General features: G+C 41.1%; 1 protein-coding gene across 4 annotated transcripts in view; it reads left to right on the top strand.

Moving 5' to 3' along the window:
- The first annotated feature begins 1,138 nt into the window (after window positions 1–1,138).
- The window catches only part of vwa3b (von Willebrand factor A domain containing 3B), an 86,524-nt gene continuing 68,693 nt past the window's right edge, over window positions 1,139–18,969 (top strand). For 3 of the 4 annotated variants that reach the window (XM_062975375.1, XM_062975373.1, XM_062975371.1), the window contains exons 1-4: window positions 1,308–1,531; window positions 12,745–12,822; window positions 17,080–17,307; window positions 18,156–18,250. In XM_062975375.1, coding sequence (XP_062831445.1) covers window positions 1,528–1,531; window positions 12,745–12,822; window positions 17,080–17,307; window positions 18,156–18,250 — 405 coding nt within the window. In that variant the 5' untranslated portion in view covers window positions 1,308–1,527. The other variant, XM_062975372.1, reaches the window with a different exon arrangement.

Genomic DNA, 18,969 nt, shown 5'->3' with positions numbered 1-18,969 from the left:
CTGCCAAGAAAATCCTGTGATAGGCTTGCTTCAGGGTTGGCATGAATCAGAAATGACCTGAAGGCAGAAGATGGCATTTATTAACTCTCATCACAGTGGTTCCACTGCCAGTGACCTCCAAGACCTCTTTGTTTTAACTCTGTTTTTCCAAAACAAACATAGAAAGGCAGACTTGTTTTTTTTTTTTCAAAATTTTAAACTGTGTAGTACAAAAATGTAATGTTGTTACTATCAATACAAAACCAGCCAGTGATTACAATTGTGGTAATTCCAGTCCAAGAAGTACCTCTAAAGTGTAAAAATAATACAGCCTGACATCATTTCAAGTGCCATGGCTCAATGCTATGGAATCCTGAGGTTTGTGCAAAGTTTGGTGAGGGAGGCACCAGGCGCACAGGAAAGCAATGGCACGACCCCCTATGCAGCACCTCCATGATAAAGTCACTGTAAGTCAGCAGTGCCTTGAAAGCCCCCAGGCAAGGCTGAACTACATACAGATCTGGGTTGCTGTGAGTTTTCTGGACATGTTCCAGAAAATTCTCTCCTGACGTTTCACCCACATCTATGGCAGGCATCCTCAGAGGTTGTGAGGTCTGTTGGAAACTAGGCAAGTGGGGTTTATACATCCGTGGAAAGTCCAGGATGGGAGAAAGAACAAGTGTAAATGTTGCAATTGATTAACTTGATTAGCATTGAATTGCCTTGTAACTACAAAGCCTGGCTGCTTCCTGCCTGAGGAAATCTTTTGTTGGGAGGTGTTATCTGGCTCTGACTGTTTCCTGTCTAGAATTCCTGTTTCCAGAGTGTTGTTTTTTATTTACTGTCCTGATTTTAGAGGTTTTTTTTTAAAAAAAAAATACTGGTAGCCAGATTTTATTCATTGTCATAGTTTCCTCCTATCTGTTGAAATTGTCCACATGCTTTTGGGATTTCAATGGCTTCCCTGTGTAGTCTGGCATGGTGGTTGTGAGAGTGGTCCGGCATTCCTGTGTTCTCAAATAGTACGCTGTGTCCAGGTTGGTTCATCAAGGGCTCTGCTCTGGCTGACTTCTCTGGCAGAGTTAGTCGGAGGTACTACCTCCAGACCCCTTCCCTGCGCCCGCCCTCCTCTTCCTCCTCTTCCTCCTCCCTGGAGGGCGGTGCTGGAGGGAGGCGCGCCTCTCCTGGGCTTAGCAACCCCGCCGTCTCCAGCGTCAACAAAAGCGAGTGGCTGGATGGAGCCAAAGCAGCGGAACTGGCGCCTCTGTTGAGACACAATGGGATGGAAGCCGAGAGCGGGTCGAATCAGGTGAGGAGGGGGAGGAGGAGGAGGAGGAGGAGGAGGGGGCGCCTGGCCTGGCCTGGCCTGTAGGGGGCGCCAACAGGCCCTCGCGGTTGTCCCCTCTCCCGGATTGGGGGCCATTGCCCGCCCCCGCCTGTAAATGCCCCTGGCCCTTCTTGCTCTGCAGGCTGGCACTTCTTGGCTGGCACCTGGGCCAAGCGGCAAGACGGAGAGGGCAGAGCTCCCTCTTCACCTACACTGCAAAAATGAGTGAGATGCCCATGGTTACAAGTATTGCATGCCATCACCCTTCCTCTTCCTTCCCCTTCCTCCTCCTCCTCTTTCCATTTTTCCTTTTTTTCATCCTACCCTTTTTCTTCTCCCTTCCCTCCTCTTTTCTTTTCCTTCTTTCTTCTAGAGTCATAGAATCCTAGAGTTGGAAGAGACCTCGTGGGCCATCCAGTCCAACCCCCTGCCAAGGAGCAGGAAATCACATTCAAAGCACCCCCATCCAGCCTTTGTTTAAAACCCTCCAAAGAAGGAGCCTCCACCACAGTCCGGGGGAGAGAGTTCCACTGCCAAACAGCTCTCACAGTGAGGAAGTTCTTCCTGATGTTCAGGTGGAATCTCCTTTCCTGTGGTTTGAAGCCATTGTTCCGCGTCCTAGTCTGCAGGGCAGCAGAAAACAAGCTTGCTCCCTCCTCCCTATGACTTCCCCTCACATATTTGTACATGGCTATCATGTCACCTCTCAGCCTTCTCTTCTCCAGGCTAGACATGCCCAGCTCTTTAAGCCTCTCCTCATAGGGCTTGTTCTCCAGACCCTTGATCATTTTAGTCGCCCTCCTCTGGACGCTTTCCAGCTTGTCAACATTTCCCTTCAACTGCGGTGCCCAGAACTGGACACAGTATTCCAGGTGTGGTCTGACCAAGGCAGAATAGAGGGGGAGCATGACTTCCCTGGATCTAGATGCTATACTCCTATTGATGCAGGCCAAAATCCTGTTGGCTTTTTTCGCTGCCGCATCACATTGTAGGCTCATGTTTAACTTGCTGTCCACGAGGACTCCAAGATCTTTTTCGCACACACTGCTGTCAAGCCAGGCGTCCCCCATTCTGTATCTTTGATTTCCATTTTTTCTGCCGTAGTGAAGTATCTTCCATTTGTCCCTGTTGAACTTCATTTTATTATATTCGGCCCATCTCTCTAATCTCTCAAGATCGTTTTGAATTCTACTCCTGTCTTCTGGAGTGTTGCCCATCCCTCCCAGTTTGGTGTCATCTGCAAACTTGATGATCGTGCTTTCTAACCCTTCATCTAAGTCGTTAATAAAGATATTGAACAGAACCGGGTCCAGGACAGAACCCTTCGGCACTCCACTCGTCACTTCTTCTTCCTCCTCCTCTTTTTCATCCTCCCCTTTTTTCTCCCGCCTCTTATCTTTTTCCTTTTTCCTTTTCACTTTCTCCTCCTCCTCCTCTTCCTTCTTCCTTATTCTCCTCCCATTTCTTCCTTTTTCCACCTCTTCCTCTTCTTCCTCTTTCTCTTCTCTTCTTCCTTTTTCTTTTCTCTTTCTCCTCCTCTTCCTCCTCTTTTTCATCTTCCCCTTCCCCCTCCTCCTCCTTTCTTTTCCTCTTTCCCCCTCCTCCTCTTTTTCCTACTCTCCTCCCTTTTTCTTCTCCCTCTTCTTACCCCTCCTCCTCCCTCCTCTTCTTTTCTTCCTTTTCCCTACCTCCGCCTCCTCTTATCATCATGGTCATGATATAAAACAATTATTACATAACTAATATATAATATTAATTATAGCACTTTGTATTTAATTTTAATATTTGGTCTTAAATATTATGTTAATGTCATTAATCACACCTTTCCGGAAGGAAAAAATGCATACATTTTGCTTATGCATTGATAGAATTTTAAAAATATGAACCAATTAAGACTAAGGCATATGTGTTGTCGAAGGCTTTCATGGCCAGAATCACTGGGTTGCTGTGGGTTTTCTGGGCTGTATAGACATGTTCCAGAAGCATTCTCTCCGGACAATTCACCTGTATCTATGGCAGGCATCCTGAGAAGTTGTGAGGTCTGTTGAAAACTAGACAAGTGGGGTTTATATATCTGTGGAATGTCCAGGATGAAAGAAAGGACTCTTGTCTGTTTGAGGCAAGTGTGAATGTTTCAATTGGCCACCTTGATTAACATTGAATAACCTTTCAGCTTCAAGGTCTGGCTGCTTTCTGCCTAGGGGAATCCTTTGCAGGGAAGTGTTAGCTGCCCCTGACTGATTCATATCTGCAATTCCTCTGTTTTCTGAGTGATGTTCTTTATTTACTTATCATAGTTAGCGTCTTTATCATAGGTAGCGTCTAAATACCCTACAGCAGGGGTTCTCAAACTTTTTGAAGCAAACATTTATCATGCTCAAAGAAATGTATTTATGCATATATATGAGGCATGGGCAAACTTTGTCTAATTACCATGGCCATGAAATCCACCCCTGAAAAGCTGTGGTTTCTATTGGATAATTGTAACAAATATGTAAAGCACCATATCATGCTGAATCTCAGGATTTATGGTACCACTTTTCATTATGCCATGACAGTTCAAGTGGTGTCAGTCTGCATTAATTCTATAGTGTAGGTGTGCCTTAAGTCACAATGACAGTGTGATCATATACCTGCCTATTTTGAAGCAAATTCTATTGTGTTTAATTCTATTAAGTTCAATTAAGTTATCATTTTCAGTTTCCTCAAATCAGCTTCAACGTATGGCCATCACATGAATTAAAGATTTCAAAAGTCCCCAACGTCAACAGCCTTGCTCAGATCCTGTAGTCCCAGGAATGTGGCTTTCTTCATTGAGACTATCCACCTGTAAGACAGTCTTCTTCTTTTTTCACTGCTTTCAACTCTAACAATCATCATTTTTTTCTAATGGATACAGGATTGTAGCCTAATTTACTATTAGTCCCATTTGCACATTCCAGTGAACCTTTCTTCAGAGAATGGGAAGCAGTATGTATGAGGTTTCTGGAAGCAGGAATAGTTTTCACCACACTGCCCATATGAGGGAATATGGTTTTAATGATAATTATGTCTAAGTAGATGATTAAAAACATGCAGTGGTTGCACCCTCATGAACTGTGTTTTCATGTGGTTTGAAAAGGATTTCACATTTTAATATGTGGTTACACATGGGTTCTTACGGAAAATTTATATTCATCAAAGAAATCCATTTTGGGGAAGATAAAGGAAAAATAAAAGTACTTTCAAAGACTACAGCTTGAAAATATATATTTGGAATATAATTCTCAGAATCGTGCAGCTGACATGGACTTTTCTGAGTCCCACCAATCCACTCAATAACTAAGATTTTAGCATAGGGGAAGGACTGAATTTGTTTGCAGCAGTGATGGAGAAAGACATATCTAACTTTCCCTCTGCACCATTTACCAACCCAAACCCCTTCTGCACTGCCTTATATCCCAGGATCTCATCCCAGATTATCCCCGATTATATGGCAGTGGAGACACCTATAATCTAGTTCAAAGCAGATAATCTGGGATCAGATCCTGGGATATAGCGCAGTGTAGATATAGTGCAGATATCACTCTCTTCTCAAGGGAACAAGGCCAACTTTACCACCAGACAGGATGAGGCTGCTGCCACAAGTAGCAGATATTGGTCTATGACAGTGAAGTGTTGGAAGGCAAAATCTATGAGTGCTTTTGAATACCCAATGCTCAAGATTGTCTGCTAGACTCGTGTACAGTGGAGGATGTTATCAGAGATTAGCACTGAAGCAATGTGGTATAGTGGTTTGAGAGAGGGACTAAGAACACAGGGTTCAAACCACTGGGTGATCTTGAGCAAAGTCATACTCTCTCATCTTTGGAGGAAGGCAATGGAACCCCCGCTCCCTCTTGGTATTTTATTTATTTATTTATCAGAAGTGAAACCGAGGGTACATTTGTAATATATTTAATAATACAAATAAAGTTTAAAACTTGGCATTATACTAAATGTCCTTTGACCAGAATCTGGTCACTTGGAGTGCCTCTGGTGTCACTGCAAGAAGGCCCTCCATTGTGCATGTGGCAGGCTCAGATCTCATTGAAGTAAGTGGTCTGTGGTTTGCTCTTCCCCACACTCGCATGTCGTGGACTCCACTTTGTAGCTCCATCTCTGAAGATTGGCTCTGCATCACATGGTGCCAAAGCGCAGTCTGTTCAATGCTTTACATGTCACCCAGTCTTCTGTGTGCCCAATGCAAACTCATGGATTGAGGTTCTGGGTTTTAGCTTGCTACTTTTGGACTCTTGCTTGCTGAGGTCTTCCTGGGAGTATCTCTGTAGATCTTAAAAAGCTATTTCTTGATTTAAGGCATTGGTGTGCTGGCTGATATCTGAATAGGGGATGGGCTGGAGACGTCACTGCCTTGGTCCTTCCATTGTTGGCTGCTACTTCCTGGCGGATGTCAGGTGGTGCAATACTGGCTAAACAGTATAATTTCTCCAGTGGTGTGGGGCGTAGGCATCCTGTGATAATGCAGCATGTCTCACCACTGTCCTATCGTGGTGAGATGTGTGCCAAACTGGGCATGCATATTCAGTAGCAGAGTAGCAAAGCGCAAGGGCAGATGTCTTCACTGTGTCTGGTTGTGATCCCCAGATTGTGCCAGTCAGCTTTTGTATGATATTGTTTCTAGCACCCACTTTTTGCTTGATATTCAAACAGTGCTTCTTGTAAGTCAGAGCATGGTCCAGGGTAACTCCCAAGTATTTTGGTGTGCTGCAATGCTCCAGTGGGATTGCTTCTCAGATAAACCTCAGAGCTCGAGATGCTTGTCTGTTCTTAAGGTGAAAAGCATACGTCTGTGTTTTAGATGGATTAGAAATCAGCTGGTTTCCCCTGTAATAGGTAGTAAGGTCACCTAACGCTTTGGAGAGCTTCTGTTCAATTATTTCAGAATTTCCTGCTTGGGCGGTGATGGCACGATCGTCAGCATAGATGGAACTCTCTGTCTCTTCTGGCAGTGGGTGATCATTTGTGCAAATGTTAAACACTGATGGAGCAAGCACACTCCTCTGAGGGAGGCCATTTTTTTTGTTTTCATTATCTGCTTCTCTGCCCCTGGAATTGAACAAAAAAAAAAACACTCCAGTATTGTAGCAGATTTTCTATGAAGCGGGTTTCCTTTCCTGAAGCCAGTCCCCTCAATAATAAGTCTTGTCAAGAAAAGCCTATGATAGGGCCACCATAACTTACTCGACTTGAAGGCATATATCAACAACAAAAGATTGAGCTGCTAATCAGGCTGGATTTTCTACATGAAGAGGAGGAGGGTGCCATCTTGTCTTGCCTCAGGCAGCAATATATTATGGTCTGATCTAGGTGTATCTGAAGGAAACAGTGGCCTCTTGGAGGCAAAGTGAAGTGGTGTGCCTCCCACCGATCTCCTGTGTCTCCTATACATTTGCAAGTGCATCAGGCAGAAATGCAGTTATGAACAGGCTGTCGGGTCTGATCATGTTCTCTTCTAGATTAAAGTGTGAGGTGATGTTGATATATTCCCATATAAGACAAAGCATGCAACCTTACAGCAGAGAATTGGATGAGGTTAATGCTAAATCCATTATAGCTCTGAGATGGCTGGTGTTTCATAGTGGAATAGTTTTCTTTAGTAAATTAAGCTAAACTAGAAACGAAGCTAAACTGGTCCCCCTTCCCCCAAGTCAAATGCAGAAAGCTATATGTAGGCAGCCTCCCAGGTTTCAGTGTTTTGTTTGGACCTTTGCCAGTTTCTTGCCTTGAATCTTTAAGCCTCTAAGCTTTCTGAGAAATCCATGCATTTATTATGGGGCATATAGCTTTCTTTGCACAGATGGCTGCATCTGTTAAAATCTTAGCATTCAGTACAAGCTCAGGCTCAAGGGATATTTGTACACATTCTCCCAAATCGAAGGAGAAGTCTGGCTGAATGAACTCTTTCTGAACTTTTCAAGTGAATCTACAGTAGCTTAAACTATGAAGCTTAAGATAATCTTTTTAATTATTTTCAAAAGAATATCCATGTTAGTCTGTTGAAGCAAAACAACTAACTGTTAAGTGGCATTTTAAAGATCTAATAGATTTATATATATTTGTAAAATTATGCTTGTTGAACTCTGGACTCTTTAAATTCAAGTCTAAGTTTGCTTTCCATTCAGAGTTTCTAGTAATTTTTGTTCCCTTTTAGAACCATTATGTACCCCCTCCCCCCATTCCCCCTCTCTCCATTTGCAATAAATTTAGCCCGGAGCAGCTGTAAAGAAACATGGCATTTTGTTACACTAGGCAACGTTTTAACACTGTTTAATTTGCAGTGTTAATCCCAGGGTGGACTGAGTTTTGCTTTTTCCATGTAAACACATTATGTGTGATTAGATGTCAGATGTGTGTCCAACGTGGATGAGCTTGGATGCCACTTTCAGTAAGAGTTGAGTCCTGTTTGGAGTGTGAGCAGCTAAGCAAACCATAGTCCTTCAATTCATGCTTTATTTCGTAAGACATCCCAATCTGGGAAAAACTGATACCCTGGCTTTTCTCTCTCCAGAGAATTCAGAGAATGACTCCTATTTTTTTTTGCCATTTACATTGATATTCAGAAGACAGAGAAGCTGAGGTAGACAAGTGAGGATTCAGATTCATCTTTTCACTATTAGTTTTTACAATTTGCTGGACATCCCATACAGCTTCATATAGTTTTATTTCATTTCATTCTGAATTATATTTCACTACTTCTCTGGGTTTATGTTCCTTTCTTTCATGATGTACCATTTTCTAGTGTTCCTAATTTTATCTACAGGCTATTTTCACCTTTTCTTTCTTTTTTGTGGGAGTGTTATATCTTGTCTTCCACTGTCCCACTAAATAAGGCCAGTGGATATTAAAGGAATAGATTTGATGAAAAACACAGTTGGGACCAAGGGATCCAAGCAACGGATGCTAATTTGTAAAAGATGATCATAACTGATTTTTTTACAGATAAAATTTGCAGTTATCAGAGTCATCATATGCTTTGGGTTGTTGTGAGTTTTCCGAACTGTATAGCCATGTTCCAGAAGCATTCTCTCCTGATGTTTTGCCTGCATCTATGGCAGGCATCCTCAGTGGTTGTGAGGTCTGTTGGAACTAGGCAAATGGGGTTTATATATCTGGAATGTCCAGGGTGGGAGAAAAAACTCTTGTCTATTTGAGGCAAGTCTGAATGTTGCAGTTGGTCAGCTTGATTAGCATTGGATAGCCTGGCAGATTCAAAGCCGGCTGCTTCCTGTCTGGGGGAATCCTTTGTTAGGAGGTATTCGGTGGCCTTGATTTTTTCCTGTCTTGAATTACTGTTTTCTGAGTGTTGTTCTTTATTTACTGTCTTGATTTTAGAGTTTTTTTTAAATACTGGTAACAAGATTTTGTTCATTCTCATGGTTTCCCCCTTTCTGTTGAAATTGTCCACATGCTTGTGGATTTCAGTGGCTTCTCTGTGTAGTCTGACACAGTGGTTGTTAAAGTGGTCTAGCATTTCTTGTTCTCAAATAATATGCTGTGTCCAGGTTGGTTCATCAAGTCATAGAATCATAGAATTGTAGAGTTGGAAGGGCCATCCAGTCCAACCCCCTGCAAGAAGTAGGAAAACCTCATTCAAAGCACCCCTGACAGATGGCCATCCAACCTGTGCTTAAAAGCCTCCAAAGAAGGAGCCTCCACCACAGTCCGGGTCAGAGAGTTCCACTGCTGAACAGCCCTCACAGTGAGAAAGTTCTTCCTGATGTTCAGGTGGAATCTCCTTTCTTGTAGTTTGAAGCCATTGTTCTGTGTCCTAGTCTCCAGGGCAGCAGAAAACAATCTTGCTCCCTTCTCCCTATGACTTCCCCTCACATATTTGTATATGGCTATCATGTCTCCTCTCAGCCTTCTCTTCTGCAGGCTAAACATACCCAGCTCTTTAAGCCGCTCCTCATAGGATTTGTTCTCCAGACCCTTGATCATTTTAGTTGCCCTCCTCTGGACGCTTTCCAGCTTGTCAACATCTCCCTTCAACCGCGTGCCCAGAATTGGACACAGTATTCCAGGTGTGGTCTGACCAAGGCAGAATAGAGGGGGAGCATGACTTCCCTGGATCTAGATGCTATACCCCTATTTATGCAGGCCAGAATCCCATTGGCTTTTTTCACTGCCGCATCACATTGTAGGCTCATGTTTAACTTGTTGTCCACGAGGACTCCAAGATCTTTTTCACACGTACTGCTGTCAAGCCAGGCGTGCCCCATTCTGTATCTTTGCATTCCATTTTTTCTGCCGAAGTGAAGTTAAGTGTCCTGCTATGGCTGACTTCTCTGGTTGGCTTAGTCTGCAGTGCCTTTCATGTTCTTTGATTCATGTTTGGGCAAAGTGTGTTTGGTGGATTCGACTTGTCCACAGCTGCATGATATACAGTAGACTCCTGCAAAGGTGAGAGGATCCCTCTTGTCTTTTGCTGAATGTACATTTGTTGGATTTTCTTAGAATGCTTCTGGAACATGCCCATACAGCCCAAAAAATCACAGCAACCCAGTGATTTCGGCCTTGAAAGCCTTCGACAACACAATCATATGTTTTTTTTCATGACAGAATAACGTCTTCAGAGGCCATGTTCCTCTTCATCTGCTTTCCTCTGTGGACAAGCTCTGTTTAATAAACCTATTATTGTTCCCAACAAAATTAGGACTAGACAGCTAGCCTAATTTGGCCCTGTCTAGACGGACACTACAGAATCAGCCTTTGAATGTGCTGATTAGCACAGGGAAAAGGGTTGACTTATTTCCAGGTTGTCATCATCACAAGAAGGAAGGGGTTGATTTACCATTCTTTGCTGGTCACATGAACACCTTATAATGATGTCAGCAGACATGATAGGTGATGGCCAGAGCACTGTATTTAGCCAGAAGCCATGGCATTGACATGGAAGATGAAGTGATGGTCCAGTGATGCTAATGTGGTGCTTCAGCATGTTTGGCTGTGTGAGTCCTGTCTCCATATTGGTCGCTCCAGTACATCCTGGCTTAAATGGTCAGCTCCTGGAAGAAAAAGTAGTGATGTCCATTGTAATCTCAACAATATTGCTAAAATATATTATTTACAAATTAGTAAAAATATGTGAGGGGTGGATCTATTTCAGCTTGGAGTTGTTGTGTGTTTTCTGGGCTGTATGGCCATGTTCCTCACAACCTCTGAGGATGCCTGCCATAGATGTGGGCGAAACGTCAGAAGAGAATACTTCTGGAACATGGCTGTACAGCCCAGAAAACACACAACAACCCTGTGATTATGGCCATGAAAGCCTTCGACGACATATATTTCAGCTTGCTCCAACCTACTCCCTTGTCTTGTTCCCCTTGGGGACACTTATTTAATCCCATATTATCAAGTGATTTCTAGCCTTCTCTCTCTCTGTCTAACAGTTTGATGGTGAAATGAATAAAAAGACTAAAATTGTTGGCACAGAACCTGCAGAGCACACTACACATGCACAATTTTCTATGGAGGTTTTCACAGGAATCAATCTTTCCTGTTAGAGAAATCAACCTGAGTAAAAGTGGGAAAGTTGTGTTTATATGTGCAGAAGGAGAGAATACCAGTATGGAATTGTTTTTGTAGAATACATCCAGGACCCCTTCCATACAGTTGAATAAAATCCCACATTATCTGCTTTGAACTGGAATATATAGCAGTGTGGACTCAGATAAAGCGGATATTGTGGGATTTTCTGCCTTGATATTATGAGTTATATAGCTTTGTGGAAGCGGCCCAGGTTTTTATCATCATTGCCGAAATACCAGAAGTTAAAATATCATTGAGGAATTGTTATGCTATTGGCATGCTGCAATTGACATTTATATGGAACCATCTCACTCTATGATTCCTATAGTATTCAATGCTTAATAGCATTCAAAATATTTGATGTATATATTTAATTTTGTTATTATGTGCCTTCAACTCATCTCCGACTTTTGCTGTCATGTGCCTTCAACTCATCTCCAGCTGAGCTGAACCTAACACAGGCCTCTTCCACACAGCTGAATAAAATCCCACATTTTCTGCTTTGAACTTGAATATATGGCAGTGTGGACTCATACAATCCAGTTCAAAGATGATATTGTGAGATTTTCTGCCTTGATATTCTGGGATATATGTGGAAGGGCCCACAGGGGTTTTTTTTGCACAAGATTTGTTCAAAGAGGTTTGCTTTTATCTTCTTTCATATTGAGAGAATATTGCTTTCCCAAGGTCTCCCAAAGGGTTTCCATGGCCAGGTGAAGATGTAAACTCTGATCTCCAGAGACTGAAGTTTGAGCTACACTGCCCTATATCCCAGGATCTGATCCCAGATTATCTGCTTTGAACTGGATTATATGAGTCTACACTGCTAGATAATCTGGAATAAACAGATAATCTGGGACCAGATCTTGGGATATAGGATAGTGTAGATTCACTCTGAGGCCTCTTCTATACTGCCATATAAAATCTAGATTATCTGCTTTGAATTGGATTATATGGCAGTGTAGACTCATATAATCCAGTTCAAAACAGATAATGTGAATTATTTGCTTTGATAATCTGGATTATATGGCAGTGTAGAAGAGGCCATAGTGCAATGCTCAGACTGACTAGACTATGCTTTCTCTCAACATGGGACCTAAATTATATAATTCCATGTAGGAAGTACCTGGAGTTAATACATATCGTTGTATAAAGGTGATTACTTTGTAAGGATTTTGAAAAGTAAATTCAGTCTTGCACAATAGCAGTGAAATCAGTTTTTCTTTATTACCTGTCATCAGTATTTAGAGGTAACTGTTTCCTTAGAGACAAAATGCATGACTTGCTAGTTGGTACTGCAGTGGGAACCATTGATGTAGATGCTGCACTGTGTAAGGGAGATGGCATTCAGCATCTTCTGTCCAATTTTCCAAATGTTCAGATTTTCTTAGGGTTGCAGCTGCACTGCAGATTACAATTATCTTTCTCTTGACATTTGTCAAACAGCAGAAATTCTCATTTTCTCCTTCTACCTACCTACCTGTGCACACGCACACACACAGACACAAGGAGGATGCATCTGCATTGTAGAATTAATGCAGTTTGGTATCACTTTAACTGCCATGCTTAATGCTACGGCATCATGGGAATTGTAGTTTTACAAGGTCTATAGCCTTCTCTGCCAAAGAGTGCTGGTGTCTCATCAACTACAACTCCCTTGATTCTACAGAATCGAGCCATGGAAGTTAAAGTGGTGTCAAACTGCATTAATTCTACAGTGTAGATGTACTGTAAATTCAGTTTCTAGTTCATAAAATTGTTGGAGCTCTAATTTCTTTGTCTCGTATCTAAAATATTCAGGTCTAGTCTTGATTGTATTTGTTGATGCTATCAGTATAACCAAAATATTTTTTCATTCTCATTTTAAGGAGAACATAAAAGGAAGCAAAGAATCAACGTGTTTAGAATGATTGGCAAAATGGGTAAACGGCTTACCTGGAGTGAACGTGAGTATTTTAAGATGATGAGATTTCACTAAGTAATTCACAGCCAAAAGTTCTGATGAACATGCTTTGTGTTTTGACAACTATGCTGCCAGTCTCTCCAATGCAGTTGTTTTTCTATTTAGGGCATATATAACTATCATTATATTTTTGGATTATTTAAGTAAAAAGCAAATACCGGTAATAATAACAACAATAGTGTTAGCAAAACCTCTGTAGTTTGTCACAGCACTGATGAAAGTAAATTGATATTTGTGTAGCATGTGTGATGTCATGGGATGCTCCTTTATGCTCCAGTTAATCTCTGAATGAAGCTGCCAACAACCTTTTTATTTATTTGCAACTTCTCTGAAGACAAAGATTGTTTGTTTGGCTGGGATAATTGTTTCAAGCAGGCTTTTATTACAAGAAGAATTATGCGAGGATAGGATTAGGAAATGGAAGTCTAATGGATAGAGGTCTTGCATACAAGGAAATCAAAGGGGCAGATAGTCTGGAGGGCTGAAGGAAGAGTAGTAGTAGAGTAGAAACAAGAAGGTAAAGGAAGAGTAAGAAAACAAGGGGAATTGAACAAAAGAAGGGCATAGGACTTAGGTAGATATTGAAGCAGGATAACAAACACAGAAGCAGTTAACCTCACCACATTCAGAGGGCTGTAGGCCAAGAGAGGCATTGTTTCTTAGCAAGTGAAGACATCTAGCAGGACAGCAGGAAGACCAAAGTGACACAAAATAAGAAGTGGGGTTGAAAACAAAGAGTTGAAATAACAGTGAGTAGGTGAGACATGGATTGAAAAGGAAAGCCATTGAAAAGTGAGGCTAGGCAAATACCTATGATGATGTGAGTACACTTGAATAAACACATGTATATTAATTAACGGTGCCTCTTAAGTACATGGAAAATAGAGTACATGGTGTCACTTGCTGACGCGTTGGAGAGAAGGCCATTGTCACTTTTCTTTTATTCTGTGAGGTCGTTAATGATGAAAAGCAATACTCCTTCCATTTATTTTGTGCTATATTTTGTGCAGTCTCTTTGGCACTGTGAATATTTATTAGCAAATTCCAACTTCTCCAGAGAACCTTAAAATTTACCAAATAACATTGAAGTTTGCTTAAACAGGATACATGTTTATTTCTATACCTGTCAGTAGATGAAGATTTTATTTATTTATTTATTTATTGATTGATTGTATTTATATTCTGCTCTTCTCACCCTGAAGGGGACTCAGAGCAGATCACAGAACACATATATGGGAAATATATGGGACTGTACCACTATCTTATGTCCTTGTTCCCCGTGGTTTTTATTCTTATTTCTTTCTCACCCCGAGTTTTAACTTAGTATTCATGTGGCCCGCCCTGGTTTTTATTGCTTTTCTGATTTTGTGTTGTAATGTATATTATTATCTATTGTATTGTTTAATTGTGTTATGATGTGTTGTTTTTATATTTTGTTATATTGTATTGTTCTGGGCATGGCCCCATGTAAGCCGCCCCGAGTCCCCGTTGGGGAGATGGTGGCTGGGTATAAATAAAGTTTATTATTATTATTATTATTATTATTATTATTATTATTATTAAATATTTAATGCTGTTATAAACTGACAAGACAGACAATTGTACATACAGTATATAGAGGTATATATATAGGCTTTTCCATCTTCGGTGCCTTCTACCTTCCACTGGAGTCTAAAAACATGGATGTTCCAGTGCGCTTTTGAGGAAGAGGCCGCCAGCCATGTATCGTGTTTTCAAACTGTGCTGCACTTTAATATTGCCCCCTCATTTTATAGGTTTTAGTACTATAATGCGATCGGTTCCTTGTCCTCCCCCACCCATCTCTATTTTACTCATGGAATTTACTCAGAGTTTTGCACTAATCACCCTCTGTACATAGCAATTGATGTCTTGGTTTTAATAATTGTCATGTTACGTTGTATTATAACTATGTTATTATATTGTGTTTTAAATTTATGGACTGTTTTTCTTATGTAAGCTACCCTGAGTCCCTTTGGGGAGATGGAGCCGAGGTACAAGAATAAAGTTGTTGTTGTTGTTGTTGTTATTATTATTATTATTATTATTATTGGAGGTTGTGCTCGGTTCTGGCCATGGGTGTGGGTGCTGTCGTTCCTTTCCCTGCCGATGAGTTTGGTTCGTAAACTTCCTCCTTGATCGAATCACCAGCACTTTTCTGGCATTTCGTTATGGGTGCCTTATGAGTACTTCCCCACTTAAGGGGTATCTATTTATCTACTCACATTGCTGTTTTCGAAATTGCTAGGTAGACAGAAACTGGGCTAAAGGCCAGGAGCTCATCCTGACTTGGGTTTCAAACTGTCAACCTTTTGGTTGGCAAGATTTACTGCAGCTGGCAGTTAACCTGCTGTGCTAAATAGCATTCTCCTTATACACTACACAAGAGCTTCCATAATTTTCACGGAGCAATATTGAGGAAGAGCAACAAACTTTATGGTTTATCCAGCCATAGAATAAAAATGCTGGGGGACTATCTTCCAACGGATATATTCAGAAATGGCAGAGTCAAAGCATCCTGTAGCAAATGGAAGTTAAGATCCTTTGTTTGAAGACCTCCAGCAACAGATAGGTGCTCTGCCCTGTAGATGGTTATTTGAGTGTGAGTTATGGCTAGGAAAGTTTGAAAGAAAGCCAGAATGGCTTGTTGAAATACCTATTGTTTATCTGCTAGAATCAGGACTTACGAGGGTTGAATGAAAAGTAATGCCTCCTTCATAACTCCTCAGTAGATGGCAGTACTGGTATTTGGCAGGTACTGGCTTGTTCAGTAGACTTTCCTCTATAGTTCCATTTGGCGGGAAGCCTTAGCATTGAACGGCTGTGTTGTTAAAGTGCAAAGTATGAAACCCTGTGCAGACGGTCGGTCAGTACGACTTAAGCAACGTGCAGTCATTGAATTCTCGACAGCAGAAGGTGTCACCCCAAAGGAGATTCATCAGAGAATGCAAGCTGTTTATGGTGATTGTGTTGATGTGAGTACTGTGCGTCATTGGGCAAGTAAGTTTAAAGATGTTGAGCTGGGAACATCTGACTTGTGTGACAAACAAAGAGTTGGATGTCCTGTGACAGCAACCACTGAGTTTCATAAGCAAAAGATTGACAGATTGATTCAGGATGATCGTCGTATCAGAGAGAAATTTCAAGCATACTTGGCATTTCATAAGAACATGTGGGTCACATTATTGCTTTGCTTGACTATCGGAAGATCTGTGTACGATGGGTACTGTGAGACGCTGGTTGCGGAAACAGAGTGTCGACTTCTTCCGTGACGGATTAAGAAAACTTGTTCATCGTTGGCAGAAATGTATCCAATTGTCTGGTGATTATGTGGAAAAGTAAATAGTGGTAGTTAAAGAGCACCTTCTAAGGATTATTTCTGCATTTGGTTTATTAAAATATTCCCATCCAAACCCAAGTAATGATGGTGGAGGCATTACTTTTCATTCAACCCTCATATACAGCAGGTGACTGAAAAGTTCTTGGCCTAATTGCAGTGAACATTTTCTCAGGTATCTTCTGCAGATGAAGGCAGTTAGGACTGATCCTCTTCAAATTAATAACTCCTCTCAGTACTTGTGTTTATAAAGAAATAGTCATATGAATATACAGGGTGTCCCAAAAGTTGCCATACATAGGGAAAATGGGAAATTGTAGCTAACAGTATATTTATTTGCAAAATATTCACTACAAAAATTTGCAAAATATTCTCTACTTGTTGGATACAGTATTTGAAAGTATAAAAATATAAAAATATATAATACAGCAGAGTCTCACTTATCCAACATTCGCTTATCCAACTTTGTGGATTATCCAACACATTTTTGTAGTCAATGTTTTCAATACGTGATATTTTGGTGCTAAATTTGTAAGTACAGTAGTTACTGCATAGCATTACTGCGTATTGAACTATTTTTTCTGTCAAATTTGTTGTATAACATGATGTCTGGCTTAATTTATAAAATCATAACCTAATTTGATGTTTAATAGGCTTTTCCTTAATCCCTCCTTATTATCCAACATATTCGCTTATCCAACATTCTGCCGGCCTGTTTATGTTGGATAAGTGAGACTCTACTGTACAATATAAAATATAACAACGGTTTATTAATTTTCCTATGTATGTATGCATTAGTAAGAGAACTTTGGGTGAGATAGCTGAGGAAGGAAGTGGGCTGTAGTTTTGCTGTATATTTAAGCTTATAATGTCTTTTCTTGACAGAACTTATTTTGAATGAAAAGCCTAAAAAAGACCACGATAAGTCTCATTCGCTTGTTGCCTTCGATAAGGACTTGGAAAAAAAAGACAGAAGGAATCATAGTATTCAGTGGGATTTGGATGTGCAACCTCTTATCTCCTCTGTAAAATGGCTCCAGCTTCATGGGCTCAAGAAGAATAAGATGACCTTTTCTCAGATTTTGTCCCAGATTGGATTTCGTCACAAAGAAGGTGTTATGTTATAGGCAAAGCTGTAATGGATAGCTCTTTTGCATGATGTGTAGCCTAATCTTTCGCAAAAATAAGATCCAATAGCATATGCATAGCATTATAGTTTCGTGGTCAGTGAGGCCTGAACATGCAGATGACCTAGTATGCAGTAGAAGAAAGATGGTACATGCAAAATAACCTTGAATTTTCCCTTTCCCCTCTTTTTTAACTTATAGGGAATGCATACATGTTTCAGGAAAAGAAAAAAAAACATGAGAGAAATTTCACACAAAACCACAAGTATTCACACATGTGTTTGTATGTGCCTTCTAGGTTCCTGTTGATTTGAAATTCATAGAATTTTCTGAGGCAGAAAAATTTCAGAAGTGATCTAACCCTCTTCTGAAATATAGTCTACAGTACCTGGCATTAGCTGATATTCTCCCTTCAACCACCTGACCCTACTTAGCTTTCAGGATCAGATTTGTCCACATTTTGTTGTGTCAGAACCTGGAATTGAAAGGGATTGAAATGGCTTTTTTTTGTTTGCTTAATGTTTGTGCCACAATAACATTTTACATTAACAGTATTGGGTATCTTGTATACATCAAATGTTAATAATGACAATTAAATCATTTCCAATTCTAGGTTGTAACATCACAAAAAGTGGAAAATTCAAATGTGTGAGTCAGTATTCCTGTAAGCACAATACGTAACATGAGTCCTGTGACCATTCGTGTTGTTAATAAACAAATGCTATGGCTATTTGCATATGATTTACAGTATTCCTAATAAGACAAATGGTTGTACTGTGTCAGCAACCTTAGTGTTCCAGTATGTCACACATGTAAAACATCTGTCTATTCTAGATTATGTATCTATCTTGGGGAAACTTGTGGCTTCACGATATGCAAATGGACTGTATCGCCAATTCAGGACAGAGCCAGATGGCAAGCTGTATAAAGTAAGTATGATAGAGTCATAGTTTTCCTTTTTGAAACATAGCATAACATTGACTGACTGAATGGAGTATAGTAATACAGTCTGACTCCCACGTCCACTGGTGGGATATGTTTTTGAACTGGTGCTTGTCAGCTGTGATGGACTGGATGAGGAAGAACAAATTGAAATTGAATCCAGACAAGACACAAGTATGACGATCAGTCATAGGGCTGATCAGGGTATTGGGTTGCAACTATGCTGGATGGAGTCACTCTCACCCTGAAGGCGCAGGTTGGCAGTCTGGGGGTCCTTCTGGACTTGGCGCTGACCCTGGAGGCCCAGGTGTTGGCCGTGGACGGGAGGGCCTTTGCACAGTTAACAATTGTTGGCCAGCTGCGCCCATATCTTGTAAAGCCTGATTTGGCCATGGTGGTACACGCCTTAGTCCACACTAGAATATTGTAACATACTCTATGTGGGGTTGCCCCAGAAGAGTGTTTGGAAACTGCATACAAAAGTCAGCTGCTAGACTGCTGATAGGATTGGGATACAGGGAAAGAACTACTCTGCTCCTGAAGCAGCTACACTGGCTTCCAGTTTGTTTCCAGGTGCAATAAAAGGTGCTGGTTTTAGCCTATAAAGTCCAAAATGGTTTGGCCCCAGCCTATTTAAAGGACTACATCTCCTATCAGCTTAAATGAGCCCTGAGATCCTCAGGAGAGGCCCTCCTCTCTGTCCCAC

Source organism: Anolis carolinensis, chromosome 3 (assembly GCF_035594765.1).
Source record: "Anolis carolinensis isolate JA03-04 chromosome 3, rAnoCar3.1.pri, whole genome shotgun sequence".
Taxonomy (NCBI): domain Eukaryota; kingdom Metazoa; phylum Chordata; class Lepidosauria; order Squamata; family Dactyloidae; genus Anolis; species Anolis carolinensis.
The sequence above is the reverse complement of the archived record's forward strand: the minus strand, read 5'-3'. Positions and strand labels throughout refer to the sequence as shown.